We start from the raw sequence: 20,575 nt of genomic DNA, 5'->3' as shown, positions 1-20,575 counted from the left end.
ACTTTTTGATTCAGCTGTGTGGGGATGTTTTATGTTGGACTCTATTGTGTGTTGTGTTCTTTATTTTATTGTATGACTATGCATAAACAAATTTCAGACCTCGGTCTGACAGTAAAGAGCCATCGTCTCGTATCGTATACACTTCAGAATTCATTATGCTGCTACCATCAGCAGTTGATCATCAATGAACATAAGTGAAGATACCTTCAGCAGCCATACATGCACAGGCCATAACACCCCCCACCGTGTTTCACAGATAAAGTGGTATGATTGGGATCTTGGGCAGTTCCTTCTCTCCTCCATACTTTGCTCTTGTCATCACTCTGATATAAGTTAATCTTCGTCTCATTTGTCCACAAGACCTTTTTCCAGAAATGTGGTTGCTCTTTTAAGTACTTCTTGGCAAACTGTAACCTGGCTATCCTATTTTTGCGGCTAACCAGTAGTTTGCATCTTGCAATGTAGCCTCTGTATTTCTGTTCATGAAGTCTTCTGAGGACAATGGTTATTGACAAATCCACACCTGACTCCTGAAGATTGTTTCTGATCTGTCGGACAGTATGGCACCCTGAAATGGGGGGGGGGGGACTATATATAAACACAGCTGTAATTTCTACATGGTGAAACCAAAATGTATAGAATGACCCTTTAATAAAATATGACAATGTGCACTTTAACCACATGTGATTTTTTAAATCACTAATCTCAAATTGTGGAGTACAGAGGCAAATAAATAAGTGACAGGTCTTTGTCCCAAACATTATGGAGGGCACTGTAGCTTCCCTCTATTTGCACCGCCTGTTGACATTCTTCTATAATAGTTCCTGTCGTGTACATGAAGGTACATTTGACTGTAGGTACATCCTCATAGTCTTTACTGGGAGTGTTGCATTGCAGGGAACGTTGCCATAATTCCTTGTGCGTCTCAAATTTTCATATTGTCCTGCGTATAAAGATGAAGGAAACATGCTAACAGAATTACGCCCACGTGGCCTGGTCCATTTTAACTTTATTTCACTAATCTGCACTTGCTTCCATTCCTTTTGTTTGCACCACAAAAAGATTGACAATATTCAATCTCACGATCTGCATTTTAAATCTTGGAATTATTAGTAAATTAGAATTAGTTTTACAGGAACTCGTATGGGCAGAATACACTCCACATATTTGTAAATTATGTTTTGTGTGTATTTGGCAACATATGGAGTTTTATTTGATGAATGAATTCCCCAAAGCTTTTATTGGATATTTATACAGAAGTATGAATCTAGATTTGTAGTTAGTATGACAGTAAATGGACCAATTAAATAGCTGGGAGAGAGAGTAACTGATAAAAATTAATCCATCATTATGCAAACAATCATCTCCCAAGCTTAGTTTTGTTGAACACACAGTAGTGTTAATTATACTGTATCTTAGCTTTACCTCTTGAAAGATATTATCAATCTATTGCTGCATTGGAAGCTGCAAACTTTCAAGTTAAATATAAATGAATGCAAATTATATTAGACACTTTAAGCTGCTTGTTTTAACTTGGTTTAAGTTAGCCGTTATCCCAGATGTTGGCGGGTGAAATAGTATGATTTTCTGCTCATTGTCATATTTAGACAAACTAGAAATAATTCCATTGACGTAAAAGAATGCACAGTTAAGTCTTTTATCGCATCACATCTTCTCTCAGACTTTTCAAACACATTGTTACTAGAACTGTAGGCAGATATGGACTATGAAAACTAGAAAATTGTCATGGGGTGTGCCAATGCAACGGAGAGAAAAATGTTCCTTTTAAGGATTATGTAAAATTGCTAAGGTTAATTTCACTCTGTTTGTTAACAAAAGTAACAATTTAGCAATATTACAAATGTCATTAAAAAACACAATTGCGTTAGGGTATCATAGAAACATAGAAAATAGGTGCAGGAGGAGGCCATTCGGCCCTTCGAGCCAGCACCGCCATTCATTGTGATCATGGCTGATCATCCTCTATCAATAATCCATGCCTGCCTTCTCCCCATATCCCCTGACTCCACTAGCCCCTAGAGATCTATCTAACTCTCTCTTAAATCCATCCAATGACTTGGCCTCCACTGCCCTCTGTGGCAGGGAATTCCATAAATTCACAACTCTCTGGGTGAAAAAGTTCTTTCTCACCTCAGTCTTAAATGACCTCCCCTTTATTCTAAGACTGTGGCTCCTGGTTCTGGACTCACCCAACATTGGGAACATTTTTCCTGCATCTCGCTTGTCCAGTCCTTTTATAATTGTATATGTTTCTATAAGAGCCCCCCTCACCCTTCTAAACTCCAGTGAATACAAGCCTAGTCTTTTCAATCTTTCCTCATATGACAGTCCCGCCATCCCAGGGATCAATCTGGTGAACCTACGCTGCACTGCTTCAATCACAAGGATGTCCTTCCTCATATACTTTATCATGAAATTTGTTCTAGATTGCAGAGTTCTGAGATGCAGGTGATTCTGGGTGTCCTAATATGTGTCACAATAAACTATATACTAGTAACTAGGAATGTTATTGTTAATTGAATACAAAGGTTATGTTTCATTTTATAGGACATTGGTGAGATCATATCTGTATTGTTCAATGTACTGGATTCCTTGTTTTATAGATTGATGTAAATGCATTGGGAGCACCTGAGAAGGCTTAGTGGACTGATGTGTATTGTCAAATGAAGATAGGTTGGAAAGACCAGGTTTGTATCTGTGAGTTAAGAAGGAGAAAGGACTTCATTGAAAAGTATAAAATCCTGAGGTTTCTGACCAAGTGAATGTGGAGAGGACAGATTTTAAAACTAAGGTTACTAGTTAAAAATAAGGTTCAGTGATTTATGATGGGAGATGAAGCAAATATTATTCTGAAATTTGTGAGTCTATCAAAGTATCTTTCTCAAAAGAGAGTCCAAATAGAAACTAATAAAGGTAGATACTTGGATACAAATTGGTGAGAGTTTGATGGAGTAGGTGGGGATGGGAAGTTGAAGTTACAATCAGAATAGCCTTGTCTTAATGAATGGGTAGGTAGACTTGAGGGGCTGAAAAACCACTAATCCTATTTCATAATGTTTTGTATATAATGATGTACCACATAATTTGTTTTGCCATGGACATTCTGTACTTTCATTTAACCTTAAACAAATTAAAATATTATGCAAAGGGCAGCGTGTTTGTAGTTTCTATGTAAATACAATGCAGCTCAGCATTCAGGCATGAGATTTTTCAGCGGATTTTGAAATTCGGTTTAAGAACTGTTTCATTTGAAAAACAAAAGCATTCAGTAGTCTGTGTCATAGACACTACAATATTCTTTTTTTTACCCGATTCAATCAGGTAAAATGTGTTAATGTAAGGTATAATTGAAAAAAATTACAGTATAAATTAAGGGTAAACTAGCAAGGAAATGGTGACATTTCAAGGTATAATTATCAAAAAATTATCAATAATTTCCTGTGTAAAGGATACTTCTCTCTAATTAGAGTAAACAAGCTAGGAACATGTATCATGTTACAAGTAGGTGTAGGTCTAATATAACATTTTCAATATGACTTAAGTGTAAACAAGCAAGGAGTTTGTGTCATTTTAAGGTATGATTATTACCAATTTTCTATGTAAATGTAAGTGACAAGCAAGTAAAATGTGTATTTTAAGGCACAATTAAAAAAATTACAGTATAAATTAAGGGTAAACAGGCAGGAAAACTGTCATTTCAAGGTACAATTATCAAAACATTTCTGCATAAAGGGGGTGCTGCCCCCTTTTACCCCCGCCAGGGGGTGTTGCCCCTTGGAACCCTACCAAGGGACAATGCCCCCCCTGCACCCCCAACCCTCTTCCTCTTTTCTCACTTCTTTCCTGTCTCATGCCTGGCATTTCAAAACTGCTCTCTGGACTTGCACAAGTCAAGTTCAAGTCACAGGATTGACAACATAAGTCTGGGACACCCAGTGCCAGTACATATTTCTGTAACAACACTTCAGGATTCTTTTGTGGTGTCGAATTTTTGCAAAAAATGCTGCCGATTGGAGAGCTGTAAAAATCCCTGCAAAATCATGACCTTACACATTGGGCCTGAGAAGCAGTGAATCCATATAAAGTTGCATAATGTTACTGAGGACAGTTTATTGTAATATCAAATGTGGCATATTGTAGAAATACATTTATAAATTATAATTCTTGGTATTCAAGCTTGTCATATTGCGGAACTTTTTGTGGGTTCAGTTAATGGAATTACAATGATTACGTGAGTTTACTTGAAACAATATAGGAAATACTGTTGAGAATACTATTCATTTGAGTGAACCACTGCATTGTGTATTGGCGATGTTGATTTACAGGCATATTGCTAGAGGGCAGACCACTGAAACTCCTGATTCCCTTTGATCCTTTGGGCCTTATGCCTATATTTAGGAAATTAGAATATTGTTTGTGTCGCTTGATTAACCTTGCTTAATTGCTTTTGATTCAGACGCTCCCATGCCTGGTTAGGATGTGCAGTAAAGAGAGACTGCTGGAGGAACGGGTGGAAGGTGCTGAAACCTTGGCATACTTGATAGAACCTGATGTGGAGCTACAGAGGATTGCCAGCATCACAGATCATCTTATTGCAATGCTTGCTGATTATTTCAAGTATCCTAGTTCAGTCAGCGCAATCACAGATATCAAAAGGGTAAGTTTCCTAACTTTAGTTACAGCGCATGTACGCTTTTAGACAAACTTTTGCTATAATTGAGGTATATCAATGGATATATTAATTTTATGTGCGACACGGTGGTGAGGCGGTTGAGTTGCTGCCTTACAGCGCTATCGGCGCCGGAAACCCGGGTTCGATCCCGACCACGGGTGCTGTCTGTACTTAGTTTGTACGTTCTCCCCGTCACCATGTGGGTTTTCTCCAAGATCTTCGGTTTCCTCCCACGCTCCAAAGACGTACAGGTTTGCAGGTGGATTGGCTTGGTATAAATATAAATTGTCTCCAGTGTGTGTAGGATAGTGTTAATGTGCAGGGATCGCTGGTTGGTGCGGATTCGGTGGACCGAAGGGCCTGTTTCTGCGTTGTATCTCTAAACTATACTAAAAGGTGATTCACTTTATTGTGTTGAAGTTTCTAACCTCAAACCAGAGCCTGTGGAAAATTAACTTTTATTTTGTATTTTAGTCTCTTTTGTTTTTAGTCTTATGTTCATCGAAATGAACTGGAAGATAAAAGCCTGTGAATTTATTGTTCAGCTTTAATGTCAAACTTTGTCTCCAGGATAGGGGTTGATTTTCCACCTTTTTCCAAAAGGTGGAACCCTCCACTTTAAAGATAATAAATCCCTTAACAATCGCAGAGGGCTGGCAAATCTTCAGCAAAATCAGTTGTTTGATTCATTTGCAACTTGCATTCATGAAGCAAAAGATCATACTATTACATCTTTATAGCTGCCATTTATTTAATTAAATTAGTTTACCGTGTTACCTGCAATAATGATAGTGAGGTTGGCTTTTAGTTTATGTATAGTAACTTATATGTAGTTATTACTTCTATAGACACTAGAAACTGCTGATGTTGAAAAACACACAAAGGGCTGGAGAAACTCAGCAGCTCAGGCAGCATCTTGCGATACCTCTGGCTTTACTTCTTTTGTCTTATTTGACACCCTTTTATCTCCTTTTTACCTCTAGCCTTTGTCATGACTCCATCTGCAATTAAACCTCCCTCACCTGTAACCATCTATTATTTGCCAAGTTTTGTCTCCCTCCCACCTCTTCCCCCCCAGTCTAAAAGAGAGTCCTGACCCGATACGTCATTCCCTCCTGCTGATCCTGCCTAAAATGCTGAAATCCTCCAGCACTTTTTGTTGCCAATACTTCTGTGTTTAATTTGAAAACCAATTTTTCTAAAATGGTTGAGACCTCTAACTTCTATGAAGAATTAAAATGCTGAATAGTCGTCTCATTTTAGTATTCACGTTGTTCAGTATTCAATCTTAATATTAGTATATTTGTCAAATATAAATTAACACAGCTCACAATTTATCTCCCAACGGCTGAGTTATGATTATATGGATTATATGATTATATGGATGTTCAAAGGTAGTTGTACATTATTTCTTATTTTCTAATTTTCTTCAGCTTGACCACGACCTCAAACATGCTCACGAACTCCGGCAAGCTGCATTCAAGTTGTACGCCTCCCTTGGAGCGAATGACGAAGACATCCGGAAGAAGGTGAGTCTAGGAGAGGGGCGTCCCCCGGTCCTGGCAACCAACAGGCAGGGAGTGATGTCAACCTGACAACAAGGTGAAGAGAATTAACAGTGACTTTGCGAAAGAGCATAATCAGAGCTGAAGAATGAATGGGATTGAGACTCGTTTGTCTAGAGAAATGAGTTGTGACATGTTCATGTTGGAATGACAAGTACTGGTGTTTCTTGTGTTGAACCTGCACCAGATCCTTAAGTTACCTTCTTTGCATGAGTTCGTAACAGTAGTAACAAAATGAGCACTGTGAAGTATAGTGTATAGTACTGACTCACATAATGCAGTAGTTCTGTAATGCAGTTATATAAATGCTTGCCTACCTACCTGCTGCAAACCGGAAGTACTCAGCTTCTGTTTTTCTGTATCACTTTTAATTTGTGGCCTGCCGATGTGTTCATTTGTGTTGCTGATGTGCAAGTTTAATTGTAAATAAAGCTTTGTGCAATGACAGTGCTGGTAGCTTGTTTTCTGAATCTACAGTAAAGCAAAACACGATTTCCAGGGCACTTTTGAATAACAGCATTTAAAATATATATATTTGTTCTTACACAGTGAATGATGCCTGTAAAATGGCAATTTGTCTTTGGCTTATCCTAAAAAAGGTAGTACTGTGTTCTGCATGCAAATATACCCTTTTGAGAATCAACAGTGTTGGAAACCGTACATACTTCCATATTGCTCTTGTAATGTGACTGAAGTCTCATTCTTCCTATCCCTTTGCTGCAGTAATGTGGCATTAATGTTTTCATGTATAATTAGAGTGACAACCTCATTAAAATAATGATGTGGATTTTGAATAGAGCCTGTCCACATGGATTTCTCCAAGCAATCTTTAGCTCATAAAGTGTGGGGGGAACCTTAATGATTGTTAAAATCACTTCATTTCTTGTTTCGTTTTAAGTTTAAAATGGCAAAGCATTTTCACCATAACATTACAAGTTTCCAATCAAGCGTGCTATCCTTGGAGCAATGGAATGAGGGATTGGGTGGGGTAAACTTGATTTTCAATATCTGATTTTTGCATTTGTGCTGTCCTCCATGTTGTAGGCATTGTATTTTTCATGTGCTAGTGAATAACTTTAGCATTATTCACCTTTATTTCAGAATGGACACTCAAAATGCCTCATTCTAATGTGGTTTTCAGTGTGGGATTATGCTAAGTGCCAATTTCAATGTAACTGGGCAGAATGTTGGTTGCTGAGGGTAGGTGAAAGAAAATTCAGAAAGACATTACCTTTAAAAGTTTTTTTTTAATCCACATTAGATAGCTCTCCCAATTGTGGAGAAATCAACGTTCTGCTTAGAGTACGCAATGACGATTTTCATGAAATTAGTGCAAAAGGATTTGAATTAACTGTGGAACTAAGAAACACAGGCAGAGGCTATTTAGCCATTTCTACAGAAAAAAATATGTTTAATAGTCCCACTTCCCTTTTGTGTGGCCATGCAAATATTTCCTTTTTTAAAGGTTACAGTTTTCTTTTGAAAGGTACGATTGAACCTCTTGCACACTTTCAGGCTTGTATTCCAGATAATAAACCACTTCCTTTTGCTTCCGTGAAGTACCCTTTGGGTCCTTTGCTGGAAAATAAACCTGTTCACTAATCCTTTGGCAGCTGAATGCAATATCTCCTCATCTACCCTTTCAAAGCCAATTATTTTGAACACCTTTTTCAAATTTACGCATGTCTTAAGGGGTGATTTTTAGTTTCTCATACAAATGAAGCCTTTTATTCCAGCACCTTTCTGATGAATCAACATTGCACCCCTGTAAAGCATTGGCAGTTTTTCTAAATCTGCTATGTTAATTGGTTGCAAAATGTCCACTCAACCCACTATCTCTAACACTATCACTGACTTCATCACTTCCAGCTCCCTGCCCTCCCAAGCCTCCAACCTCATCGTTCCCCAACCTAACACGGCCCGATTTTACCTTCTCCCCAAAATCTACAAACCTGACTGTCCTGGCAAACCCATTGTTTCTGCCTGTGCGTGCCCCACCAAACTTATTTCCACATACCACGACTCCATCCTGGTTAAATGTCTCCCTACCTATGTTCAAGACACCTCACATACTCTTCGTCTCCTCCATGACTTCCGTTCTCTAGGCCCCCATTCCCTCATCTTCACCATGGATGTCCAGTCAGTCTACAACTCCATCCCCCACCAGGAGGATCTTAAAGCCCTCTGTTTCTTCCTCGACTGCAGAACCAACCAATCCCCATCTACTGATACTCTCCTCCGCTGGTCCTTACCCGTAACAACTTTTCGTTTAACTCCTCCCATTTCCTCCAAATCCAAGGTGTAGCTATGGGCCCAAGCTAACCTCTTTGTAGGGTACGTCGAACACTCTTTGTTCGAGGCATACCATGGCCCTATCCCCAAACTCTACTTCCGCTACATCGATGACTGCATTGGTGTTACCTCCTGCACCCATACAGAACTCACTGACTTCATCCATTTCACCACTAAATTCCATCCAGCACTCAAATACACCTGGACCATTTCCGACATCTCTCTACTGTTTCTAGACCTCACTATCCCCATCGCAGGTGACAAACTACTGACCGACACCTACTACAAACCCACTGACTCCCATGGCTATCTGGACTACACTTCTTCCCACCCTGCTTCCTGTAAGGACTCCATCCCCTACTCCCAATTCTTCCATTGACGCCGCTTCTGCACCCAGGATGAGGTGTTCCACACTAGGGCATCGGAGATGTCCTCATTCTTTAGGGAACGGGGATTCCCCTCTTCTACTATAGATGAGGTTCTCACCAGGGTCTAATTCTATACCCCGTAACTCTGCACTCACTCCCCATCCCCCCCCCCCCCCCCCACTCGTAACAAGGACAGAGTCCCCCTTGTCCTCACCTTCCACCCTACCAGCCGTCACATACAACATATAATCCTCCGACATTTACGCCAGCTCCAACGGGACCCCACCACTGGCCACATCTTCCCATCTCCTCCCCTTTTGGCTTCCCGCAGAGACCGCTCCCTCCGTAACTCCCTGGTCAATTCGTCCCTTCCCACCCAAACCACCCCCTCCCCTGGTACTTTCCTTTGCAACCGCAGGAAATGCTACACTTGTCGCTTTACCTCCCCCCTTGACTCCATCCGACCCAAGCAGTCTTTCCGGGTGCAGCAGAGGTTTACCTGCATCTCCTCCAAACTCATCTATTGCATCTGCTGCTCTAGATGTCAGCTGCTCTACATCAGTGAGACCAAACATAGGCTTGGCGATCGCTTCGCCCAACACCTCCGCTCGGTTCGCAATAACCAACCTGATCTCCTGGTAGCTCAGCACTTCAACTCCCCTTCCCCCTCCAATTCCGAATCTGACCTTTCTGTCCTGGGCCTCCTCCGTGGCCAGAGTGAGGCCCACCGTAAATTGGAGGAGCAGCACCTCATTTTTCGCTTGTGTAGTTTGCGCCCCAGCGGTATGAACATTGACTTCTCCAATTTTAGGTAGTCCTTGGTTTCTCCTTCTTTCCCCTTCCCAGCTCTCCCACAGCCCACTGTCTCCGCCTCTTCCTTCCTTCTGTCCGCTCCCCCCCACCCCCACGTCAGTCTGAAGAAGGGTCTCGACCCGAAACGTCGTCTATTTCCTTCACTCCATAGATGCTGCCTTACCCGCTGAGTTTCTCCAGCATTTTTGTCTACACTCAAGTTTAATTAGTGCTTTTATAAACTTCTAGATTTCATTTGTACATTGCTTCCAATTGAAAATTCCTGTTTGACCTCTAAATGTTCTCAACCAGGACAACCACCTCCAGTGAGTGGCTGAAGTCCAGGTACTCTCATTTCTCTCTCAATTTTACTGTCAAGAATGTGTTTCATTTTAATTCTCCTTTTTCATCAAAATAAATGAATAATTTCACAGGCGTGAATTAAATTTAGTGTGCCCTATTGCCAGTTATCTATGTCCTCATTTCTGTTACTCTTTTTCTTCTCCAATCCCCAAATTCCCACTTTAAGGCACTCCCCAATTTTGTCTCGTCTGTTACCTTTAAAATGATAAATTATCCACTCAATTCCATTTTCTAAATTTATATTAGGAAGACTTTTGAATGTTGATTCAAGCACCGGACCAGTATGAAAAGCAGCTATTCATTTGTTTTTGCTTTGTGCCTATCATGCCCCATTTACAGTTGCCCTGTAATAATACTCATGGCGTGATCATATCTATCCAATACTTTAAAAATATTTTAGTCACTCTGAGTGTAGTTTCGCCAATATTTTTCTCTAGAACCAGAATGCATCTCTTTGATTGCCGCTCATTGATCAAGTACTGTTTTATCTGACAATCTTTGGCTTCCCCGCGACCAGGCCAAGTCCCCTTTCAATTTACCAGAATTAGCCCCCCTCTAGTTAAGGATTTTCACGGCTGTTTTTAACCTTGACCTCTTTCATAACTTTTCTAAACTTAGAGGAGACTATATCAAGACCTTTAATGTGGAATTCCTCAATTAATTTACCCCAATGAGAATAATCACATCTTCTAATTTATTTGCAGATAATTGAAACCCCTCTTTTCTTTTACACTTCTGGTAAATTTCTGCACCTTCTGTAATCTGCATATTAATTTCCTTTAATTGTGATGAATGAATTAGACACATTATTCCAATCATGCCCAACTCGTGGTTTATAATCATTTAAGAAAGCCTCTAGGATGCATTTTCTGGTGGTCCAATTTACAAAGGTAGGAAAAAACATTGCCTGGGTATATTTGTACCAGCAATCAAATGATAATAACTTAGTATTGATATTTTAGTTTGACAGACTGGACAACTACTCGTATGCAAATATTTTTCAGTGCAATGAATCCCTAAATGTTCCCAAATAGCTTTTGAACACTGCCTATCCAAATCGGTGATAGCAGTTCCAAAAATCAATTGATTAAAAATTTAAAGAACCTCTTTCCTATATTGAATGTGAATCTCTACTGAAACATGCATTCTGAAAACGCCACTACATTTAGGGTCATTTATAAGTGCTCATTTTTCCGTTCTTGGTGTACAAGCTGTTGGTAATAATTTACATTTGACCATAGTTCAGACTCCTTTGTTAGTTCAGTGGAAAAATAATACAATGAGCTCATATACAGTATTAATGTAGCAAATTTGTTGTAGTTGAATTGTACATTTTTTTTTTGTCTAATTGTAGTCCTGTAGGTCTGTGTCCAAGATGGCTGCCGTGAAGAGAGAGTGGACGCTGGCTCGCTTTGGCTGCCGCTGCTCCCTCTTCACACTGTGTTTTTGATTTTCTGTTTTTGGATTGAATTCTGTTTTTAATTTGTGTCTCTGTGATGTCTTTATTACTTGTTATATTCCGATTATATGTTATTCCGATTACATGTGAGGTGTCCTTGAGATGTCTGAAAGGCGCCCATTAAATAAAATTTATTATTATTATTATTACATGTTTAGGCCGCCAACGATTCTGGACTATATGCATGAATATGGATCAAATTCACTTATTTCCATATGTTATTTTATATTGATCCATTCCATTATTCAGTTGAACCAAGAGGCAGTTATTCCATTGTGTATGTTATAGATTGAGAAATGAAGATGTATTTTCATAGCAATCTGTTTCTCTAGTCCAACTACCTCATTGAAGATTTCCATAGAATTTAAGACGTATGCCTTCAGCCTTTTGAACAGTGTTGTGTGCCTGCTAAATGGAGAGTAGTTGTAAAACTGAGCCCTCAGTTAGTTTGTCTTATTGTCCCAGCTTAGATATTATGCCTAGCACACTACCGAAATACGCACCAAAATGAATATATTCAAGATAAATTCAGTCGGTTGATTTCACACAACATTTTGTGCATTATGGAAGTTGATCAGACATTTGAATACTCTATGTAACTATGTAACAGATACAGGATCTTTGGAGAACATTGCACAGTTTAATGATGTACTCCCAAATACCTGGGTATTTGGAGCCAAGAAATGCACTCTTGCACCATACATGTGTAGCTGCATACTTCTCGGGTCACTTATATCTCATACCCATTGCTGTCCAGTTACATTGCTCTAAAATATGAGGTGCCATTTGCTGTTATTCATGAATGATCAGTATGGATTTGCACATGCCTGTTATTCATGCATGATTAACCATTTGTGATATTCTCAGTCAAAGAAATCTGTCATACTAAATTATAATTTAGGGATTGTAAAGGGATGGATGAAGGTATAAAGTGTCCACTATCTGGGGCTATAGAAGCTTAATTTTGAAATGGACATAAAACCTTTCTGCTTGTTAGTTATAATTGCCAGGAGGTGAGAGATCTTTTACCTTGGGCCTGTTTTTCACTGCTGGTAAATGGAGAGCTATTTTTCTCCAGGTCTCCAATCAGATATTTACTGCATGCAGTGATCTTTACCATCAAGAATTGTTTTAAATGAATTCCCACCCCCTTATTCAAAATTCTTGGTGAAAATTTCCAGTTAAATGCACGTAAGATCGTCTGAATTAAATCAATTGCTGTTATGATAAAGTACAAAGATTCTTTTAGTTTGGATGGTGAAAACCTTCTGTAGCTTGACATTGCATATCTCTCTGGCCTTTCATCCCCACTCAGAACTGCTGTTTGGAATGGTATTTTGTTGATTATTTCCTAATTGGATCTACAGTTTTATATGATTATAGCCATTCCATTTTATTTTTGTTTCTATAAAGACTGCCTTAATTTTTGCTGTGCTGTAAATTCAGAGGAACTCCCTTTGCTTCTTTGCACATGCTGGGTTTCTTTTGTATTTTCGAGAGCAGCTGCAGCAAATCGTGTCTGAGCTTTCAGTTCAGGCTGTCGCATGCTGCATCGGGTACACAATGGTAGCAATGGGAAACCTCCGGGACTCCTTTGTATCGTATTTTACTCTAAAGTGTTACTTGTGAAAATTGTCTGCTTTCCATAATTTTACTCCTTTTAACGAATGAGACACAAGAAGAGATTAAGATGTCTGGAATTAATATATTCACTCGAATTTTATCATTGTATTCAGGATATTTACTCTTCAATGTGCGTCTCTTCATTTGAAGCTTCTGTGAAAAGTGACATCAATTCAACAATGAATTTTAAAGTGGTTTCCCCTGCTGGAGACATGAAATTATATAGTTGGCTATCAAACTTTATTTTAGCATCGAGAGGGAAACATCTAAATTTATTCCATGTGCAATAAAATGCATTTCACCTGCAGCTAAGGCAGATAATGTGTACCGACCCATGCTGCACTAGGGAGTGCACTATTCTGAAGATTTCCTGAAGAAATAAATATTTCAACTACAGTACGGATTCTTGATCATGATGAGTATCAAAACAATAACCACAAAGCTGAAATACTTTATCAATAACTCATTTCAGTAACAACAAAAATTTAACATTACTTTTATTTTTGTATTTTTGGGGTTTTAATGTTCATACCCTTACAAGGAAGTAAATGTTGGAAATGCTCAGCCAAACATCGGTGAAGTAAGAAGCTGACGTAACATTTCAGGGCAGTATCATCATCTGAACTGATGTCCAGAGCAAACCTGGACTGGGACTATTGAACGCAACAGTTTCTCAGAGCTAATTAATGTACAGTTGCAGTGACGGTTGGTTACAACTATTGCAATCATTCACTTCCTCGTTTAGCATTGAAAATCTCACACCAGTTCAATGTAAATCAAAGCAACAGCAAAATACAAGTGTATGTCATAATTGGTGTTCTGGCTATGAAAGTTAATACTTTTAATTTTTTTTTAAGTTTCACTAGTCTATTTTTCTCCAGGGATACTTTGAAATTTTCTAAAATAAAATAGTTTAGATTTAAGGGATGACCACATATTACATACTGTGGATACAATACATTATAGATGGACTTCCCACTAATAACTATGAATACATGATTTTTTAATGCTTTTAAAATCACTAGTTAATTTAATTATTTATTGATATTCTCAATAAACTTAACATGGTTTTTGATGAATATATGAATCCAAAATGAACTAACGTGGCAAACTATTTCAGGATGTTTTCATAAGAAATATGTATTGGAATTTTGTGTGAGCAGTCTTATGCTTGGTTGAGAAAATGGTAAAAAGACATTACATTTATTTTAGAGATGGCCTTGGGTAATTTGAGAAGCTATGGGTCATAGGTAAATTGCTGTTGTCATCAATAACAACCGTGGCTGAACCATTAGCATTCTTGCCGTTAAGTCAGAGGTTTGTTGTTTCAAGTCCCTGTTCCAGAATCATAAGCTGAAAACTCAAGGTTGATTCTCTAGTGCAAGTGCTTCTTAAACTATTTCAGTGTCATTCATCCTTGAGTCTTTATCACAACATTTCATTCACCCTCCATCAAATGTTCTGATGTTTTTTTGGTAATTTTCATCTTGTGTATAATTTTATATATAATTTATTTTGCCACTTGAGCAAAAAACATAAATTAACTCATTTCTTAAGTGTTTATTTAATTCAACTTGTTGAACATCCTAAAAATATGTGAAGAAAACTAGGAGTGAAAAAAAAGTTTAATTACCACTGGAGTTGGAAAATCATTCTATTAGAATGATACAAAACCATTCCAATGTCTAAACACTGGGCTTCAGCCTAATCCTACCCTTTGATTACTGCATTGTTTCTTGGAAAACTAGCTCAAAATACCATGGTCTTCCCTAAAAGGTCATATTACAGTAAATTTGGGAAATATCCTGCTATTTTGAAATTAGAAAACCATAGGTAGAGAGAGAAAAACATCAAATTTCCAGCTCCACTGCCATTAAAAAACAATAAGAGCTCACTAACCACTTTAATGGCAATGCCTTTTTTACGTATAGAAAAAAAAATGTCTGAATAAATTTAGTAATTCGCCCTTCATTCACTCCTCTAGTTTCAATCACCCCAAAATAATTTCATTCGCGCTTGGGTGAACCATTCACCAGTTTAAGAAACACTGCTCTAGTGCAATGGTGAGGATTTTCTGTATTGATAGAAGAGCTGAGTTTCAAATGAGATGTTAAATAGAGCTGCCATCTGCTCTCTCTGTTTAGACCAACAGCCAACACACTATAATCTCAATGTTTTGAAGTACAGAAATTAAAAATCAAAAAGATAATACGTGTTCTACATCATTAAATATTTATAACCTTTATTCAGAATATCCGCCAATAGGATTGTTGGGCTATTGACCATTGAGTAACAGGACGTTTATTACTATCAATTCCTTAACTATAAATGTAATGATATATATAATATTGTAAACACACGCGCACACGCACACACACGTCAAGATTATGCTTTTCTACACAGGGTTAACCATCCTTTTAAGAAGCATTCATTTACCAATCGGAAATTTTTTTAATTTACCGTGGGTCTGATTTTCTTTTTGTCTGCTGTACTCTCATTAACCACTAAAACTGGGATATCTATTTGTCCTTATAGTCAACTTTAATAGTATTCTTTGTCCTTCTTAATGTTAAGGCACCTCAAATTATTTTGTACATAATTGAATCACTACAAATATTTACGCCGCCCTGAACTTTGGGTGTCAGTACTAGTATATTTCAGGGCTGTCATGTGGCCATCCACTTCCCAGTACTGGTACATTTTACGACAGCCACTACCCATTTGCTCTTCATTCCTCAAGTTCCCATGGAGTACAGCAAAGGGCCAGATGCTCATTGAGCGTTTATTTGTAGATTTAGAGGCGGCCCAGTGGTGCAGTAGAGCTGCTGCCACACAGCGCCAGAGACCTAGGTTCGAACTTGACTACGGGTGCTGTCTGTGCAGAGTTTGCACGTTCTCCCTGTGACCAGGTGGGTTTTCTCCGTGTGCTCTGGTTTCCTCCCACATTCCATGAACGTGCAGGTTTGTAGGTTATTTGGCTTCTGTTGATACCCCCTGGTATGTAGGTTGCAAAACTGGGATAACATGCAACCAATGTACATGTGATCGATGATTGGCATGGACTCAATGGGTCAAAGGGCCTCTTTCCTTGCTGTATCTCTAAACAAAACTAAATTATATTGGAGGACATCCATTTGATTGGAGATTTTTGGGTATGGGGAGGAAAATGAAAACTAAGACTTTATTATGCTTTGCTGCATGTTTTATTATTTATAATTTTGTTTTGGTTGCTTTGTTTTGGAAATTTCATTTTTAATAGTTTGCAAATGTTTTTGAATGTTTGACATTCAGAAACATTGTAAAGAAAATTGACCATTTTGACAGCCAGCAAAGCCCCATCCCTGACACGGCTCACTGTCAGAAGGTCCAGAAGAATTGTATGAGTGCTTGCTCTGACCCATCACACCACTCCTTTTGAGGTCTTGCTGCCACTCAGCTCCTGGACCAACTTGGCAAATGGGATTGGCTTTCTGGATTTGGCTAAGGTAAGTATGGAGAATAGTAAACAGCGGTTAAGAGTCAAGTCAAGAGTGTCTTATTGTCATATAATAATAATAATAATAATAACTTTATTTATAAAGCACTTTAAACAACTACCGTTGCCACAAAGTGCTGTACATGAGAAATCATGAACAAAAAGCTATTACAAACAATTAAAAACCATTAAAAACCGTAAAACGAAGGACTATAAAAAACACACTAAAAATTAAAAGACATTAAAAGCACTAAAAACAGGAGCAATGCCTCAGCCAGTGTCGAAAGCCAAAGAATAAAAATATGTTTTTAGGGAGGATTTGAAGATGGACAGTGAGGGGGCCTGTCTGATGTGCAACGGCAAGGTGTTCCAGAGTGCCGGAGCAGCAACAGAAAAGGCTCTATCCCCTCTGAGCTTCCGCTTAGACCTTGGTACCTCAAGGAGCAGCTGATCAGCTGACCTGAGGCACCGGGCAGGAGCATATAGGTGGAGCAGCTCAGAGAGGTAAGGCGGGGCGAGCCCATTCAACGATTTAAAAACAAATAAAAGAATTTTGAAATGAACTCGAAAGTGCACTGGGAGCCAGTGTAGGGAGGCCAAAATTGGCGTAATGTGCTCCCTCTTTCGAGTTCCAGTCAAAAGGCGAGCGGCAGCATTTTGAACAAGCTGGAGACGAGCCAATGAAGCTCGTGCGACTCCAGAGTAGAGTGCGTTACAGTAATCCAGCCTAGATGTAATAAAGGCATGGATTACTGTTTCAAAATGCTCCCGCTCGAGAATGGGCTTCACCTTTGCCAGCTTCCTTAGGTGAAAGAAGCTGGACTTAACCACCGCGCCTATTTGTTTGTCTAGTTTAAAATCACCGTCCATCCTAAAACCCAGGTTCAAGACGGTTGGCTTTACAGACAATGCCAGTGGACCCAAGTCAACAAAGGGAGGTTCACGGCAGCCATTGGGGCCAAACAAAATCACCTCTGTCTTCTCTTCATTAAGTCCCAGAAAGTTTAAGGCCATCCAGGACTTAATGTCCTCAAGACAAGACAGAAGTGATTTTAAAGAATAGTCTTCCTCTTTCCTGAGTGGCATATATAACTGGCTATCATCCGCATAAAAGTGAAAGGAGATGCCATGCCTTCTTAAAATTGAGCCCAGAGGAAGTAGGTATAAAGAGAAGAGCAGGGGCCCTAAAATTGAGCCCTGTGGAACCCCATATACCAAGGGAGTGGAGGAGGATTCAAAGCCAGCAAGGCTTACCCGCATGGTTCTGTCTGCCAGATAGGACCTGAACCATCCCAGGGCACTGCCACAAATGCCCACTTGGTGCTGTAGTCTGGAAATTAAAATTCCATGGTCCACTGTATCGAAGGCGGCAGATAGGTCCAGCAAGACAAGAACCACATAATTACCTGAGTCGTTTGCCAGGAGGATGTCGTTGAAGACCCTTAGCAGAGCCGACTCTGTGCTATGCATAGCCTTGAATCCAGACTGGAAAACCTCCCGAATATTGTGCTCATCCAGGAAGAGTTTCAGCTGCGCATAAACTACCTTCTCCATGATCTTGGAGATAAAAGGCAACTTGGAGATCGGCCTAAAATTGGACAGATCAGTTTGATCCAGGCCTGGTTTTTTAAGTAGTGGTTGCACTACAGCATGTTTAAAATTTATGGGGACAACCCCAGAACACAAGCTACTGTTTATAATGGCGAGAACCGACTGCCCTATACTCGGGAAAAGCTCTTTAAAAAGAAGAGGAGGGACAGCATCACAGGGGGAACCCGACGGCTTAATATGCCTAACCACATCCTCTAGACCCGACAATGTCAGAGGCACAAACTTTTCAAATGCCACCAGGCATGGGGCCGGAACAGAGGGGTCAGAGGCAGGAGCTGAGATGAGAGCCCTTATAGAAACGACCTTTTTGATAAAGAAGTGCAGGAAGTCATTGCACATATGTCCCGGATGGGACAATGAAATTCTTACTTGCTGCAGTACAACAGAATATGTGAATATGTAAACATTGTACATAACGAGGGAAGAGAAAAAAAAGAAAAGGTTCAATCAATAACAAATATAGTGCAATAATAATATATTTTGCAGAGAACTATGACAGCAGAGCAAGATTAACAATAGAAAACAATTATTGTAATGTAGACACAAGTGATGTATATGCATCATTAAAATAATCCTTTGATTGTATTTAAATGAGTTGCAGTTCCGTCGTATTTCCTCCGTTGGAACTCCAAAAATTAGCTATTGATTAGAGCTATTTTTTGATGGTTCTAATTCGCCAGATTGTGGCCACTGGTCCCATTTTCATTTACACACCTCAGGGCTGAGAAATCCAGCATCATGTCAACCATTTGAACTCCCAATTCAAAATGGCAGCCTAATGAAACATGGCAGGATTATTGGAGTTGATTCCAATGGACGTGGACAAATGCATGTCACTGTGCATATTAAAGATCACTCGTCATTGTTCAAATAATTACACAGCTCTACCTGTTTGCAAAACATTCTTTTTACAGCAAATGCCACTAAATTTCTATGCAGTGTTGCATCTTGCTGTGCATGGCATACCTTTTTGATTTGCCAATGTCCAGTTTTTGGCAATTATTTCAGAAAAATGATTGAATACAAAATGATTTGGTTATGGAGAGCACAATAAATCAACAAAAAATTACAAAATTGCTCAGTAGTCTATTCTCAGTTCAGTAAGAAATGGTTCTCTTGAAATAACCTTAGTTCAATAATAAGAAATAGTTCTGTCTTATCTTGTTATGTACGGCATCCTCCACTAAAAACTTTCACATTTAGCACAAACGGATTGTTTATTTCAGGAAACTATTGGTGATTATTAGCCGTTTGTATTGGCAGATTTAAAGTTGGTCGTTGCAGTATTTGAGTACTTTGTCGGTGCAGATGCCTCTACTTGGCTGTCAAGTACACACACGATGATGATGTTTGATTCTTAAAATATAATTAATACAAATACCACTTCTACACAATAATCCCAGCAGCTGCAATTTTGTGCCCTGATTATGTTTGGGTTATTTCAACGATTGTTCACTGAGAAACTATCTAATGTTTGTGAGCTGAGGGACAAATAAAATCATCTCCAGGTCTGTAGGGCTCATAATAATTCTCTGCTGCTGCACATCATAATGTGAGAATAACACACAAAGCTGGAGTCACAGGCAGCAGCTCTGGATGCATTTTGTGTGCCTATCTTTGGTTTAAACCAGTATCTGCAGTTCCTTCCTACACATAATGTGAGAATGAGTTCTGCTTTGAGTGGAGGGTGTTTTAAAGTTACAGTTATATTGCCACTATGCCAGCGGTGTAAGACAATTTCACTTTCGATCAAAGCTAATGTTGTAATTAAACCCAGTCAGTATGCAGGCTGACTGGAGCAAATCAGTCTTAGATTTTTTGGGAGAGGAAATATTCAATTCAATTCAATTCAACTTTAATGTCATTGCACAAATACTGAGTATGGGTACAACGAAATGCAGTTTAGCGTCAGTCCGTAGTAGTAGTGCATATAGAAATTAAAAAAAGAAGATACAGAATAATCAAAAATACAGAATAATTAAACAATGGGGACGGAGGGACCGGAGAAATCTATCGGCGGGACTCCGAGTTCAGCAATGTGATGGTATAATTGTAGAAGCTGTTCCTCATCCTGCTGGTACGAGACCTGAGGCTCCTGTACCGCCTCCCTGATGGGAGGAGGGCAAACAGTCCATGGTTGGGGTGGGAGGGGTCTTTAATGATCTTCCCAGCCCGTCTCAGACACCGTTTTCGGTGGAGGGCATCCATGGCAGGGAGCGGGGCACCGATGATGTGCTGCGCGGTTTTCACCACCCGTTGTAGTGCCTTACTGTCCGCAACAGTGCAGCTGCTGTACCATACCGTGAAGCATGTGGTCAGGATGCTCTCGATGGT

General features: G+C 39.3%; 2 protein-coding genes across 2 annotated transcripts in view; one reads left to right on the top strand and one right to left on the bottom strand.

Annotated features, from left to right (window-relative positions):
• The window catches only part of LOC116975667 (mucin-5AC-like), a 516,444-nt gene that overhangs the window by 367,520 nt on the left and 128,349 nt on the right, over positions 1 to 20,575 (bottom strand). The gene's annotated exons all lie outside the window — the stretch shown is intronic.
• Positions 4,442 to 6,705, top strand: LOC116974931 (armadillo repeat-containing protein 8-like). Its single transcript, XM_033023549.1, has 2 exons — positions 4,442 to 4,678; positions 6,127 to 6,705. The coding sequence occupies exons 1-2, from the start codon at positions 4,499 to 4,501 to the stop codon at positions 6,286 to 6,288; spliced, it is 342 nt and encodes a 113-aa protein (XP_032879440.1). The 5' UTR covers positions 4,442 to 4,498; the 3' UTR covers positions 6,289 to 6,705.

This window comes from Amblyraja radiata, chromosome 7 (genome assembly GCF_010909765.2).
Source record: "Amblyraja radiata isolate CabotCenter1 chromosome 7, sAmbRad1.1.pri, whole genome shotgun sequence".
In the NCBI taxonomy this organism is placed as follows: Eukaryota; Metazoa; Chordata; class Chondrichthyes; order Rajiformes; family Rajidae; genus Amblyraja; species Amblyraja radiata.
This window is presented reverse-complemented; position numbering and strand designations above follow the sequence as displayed.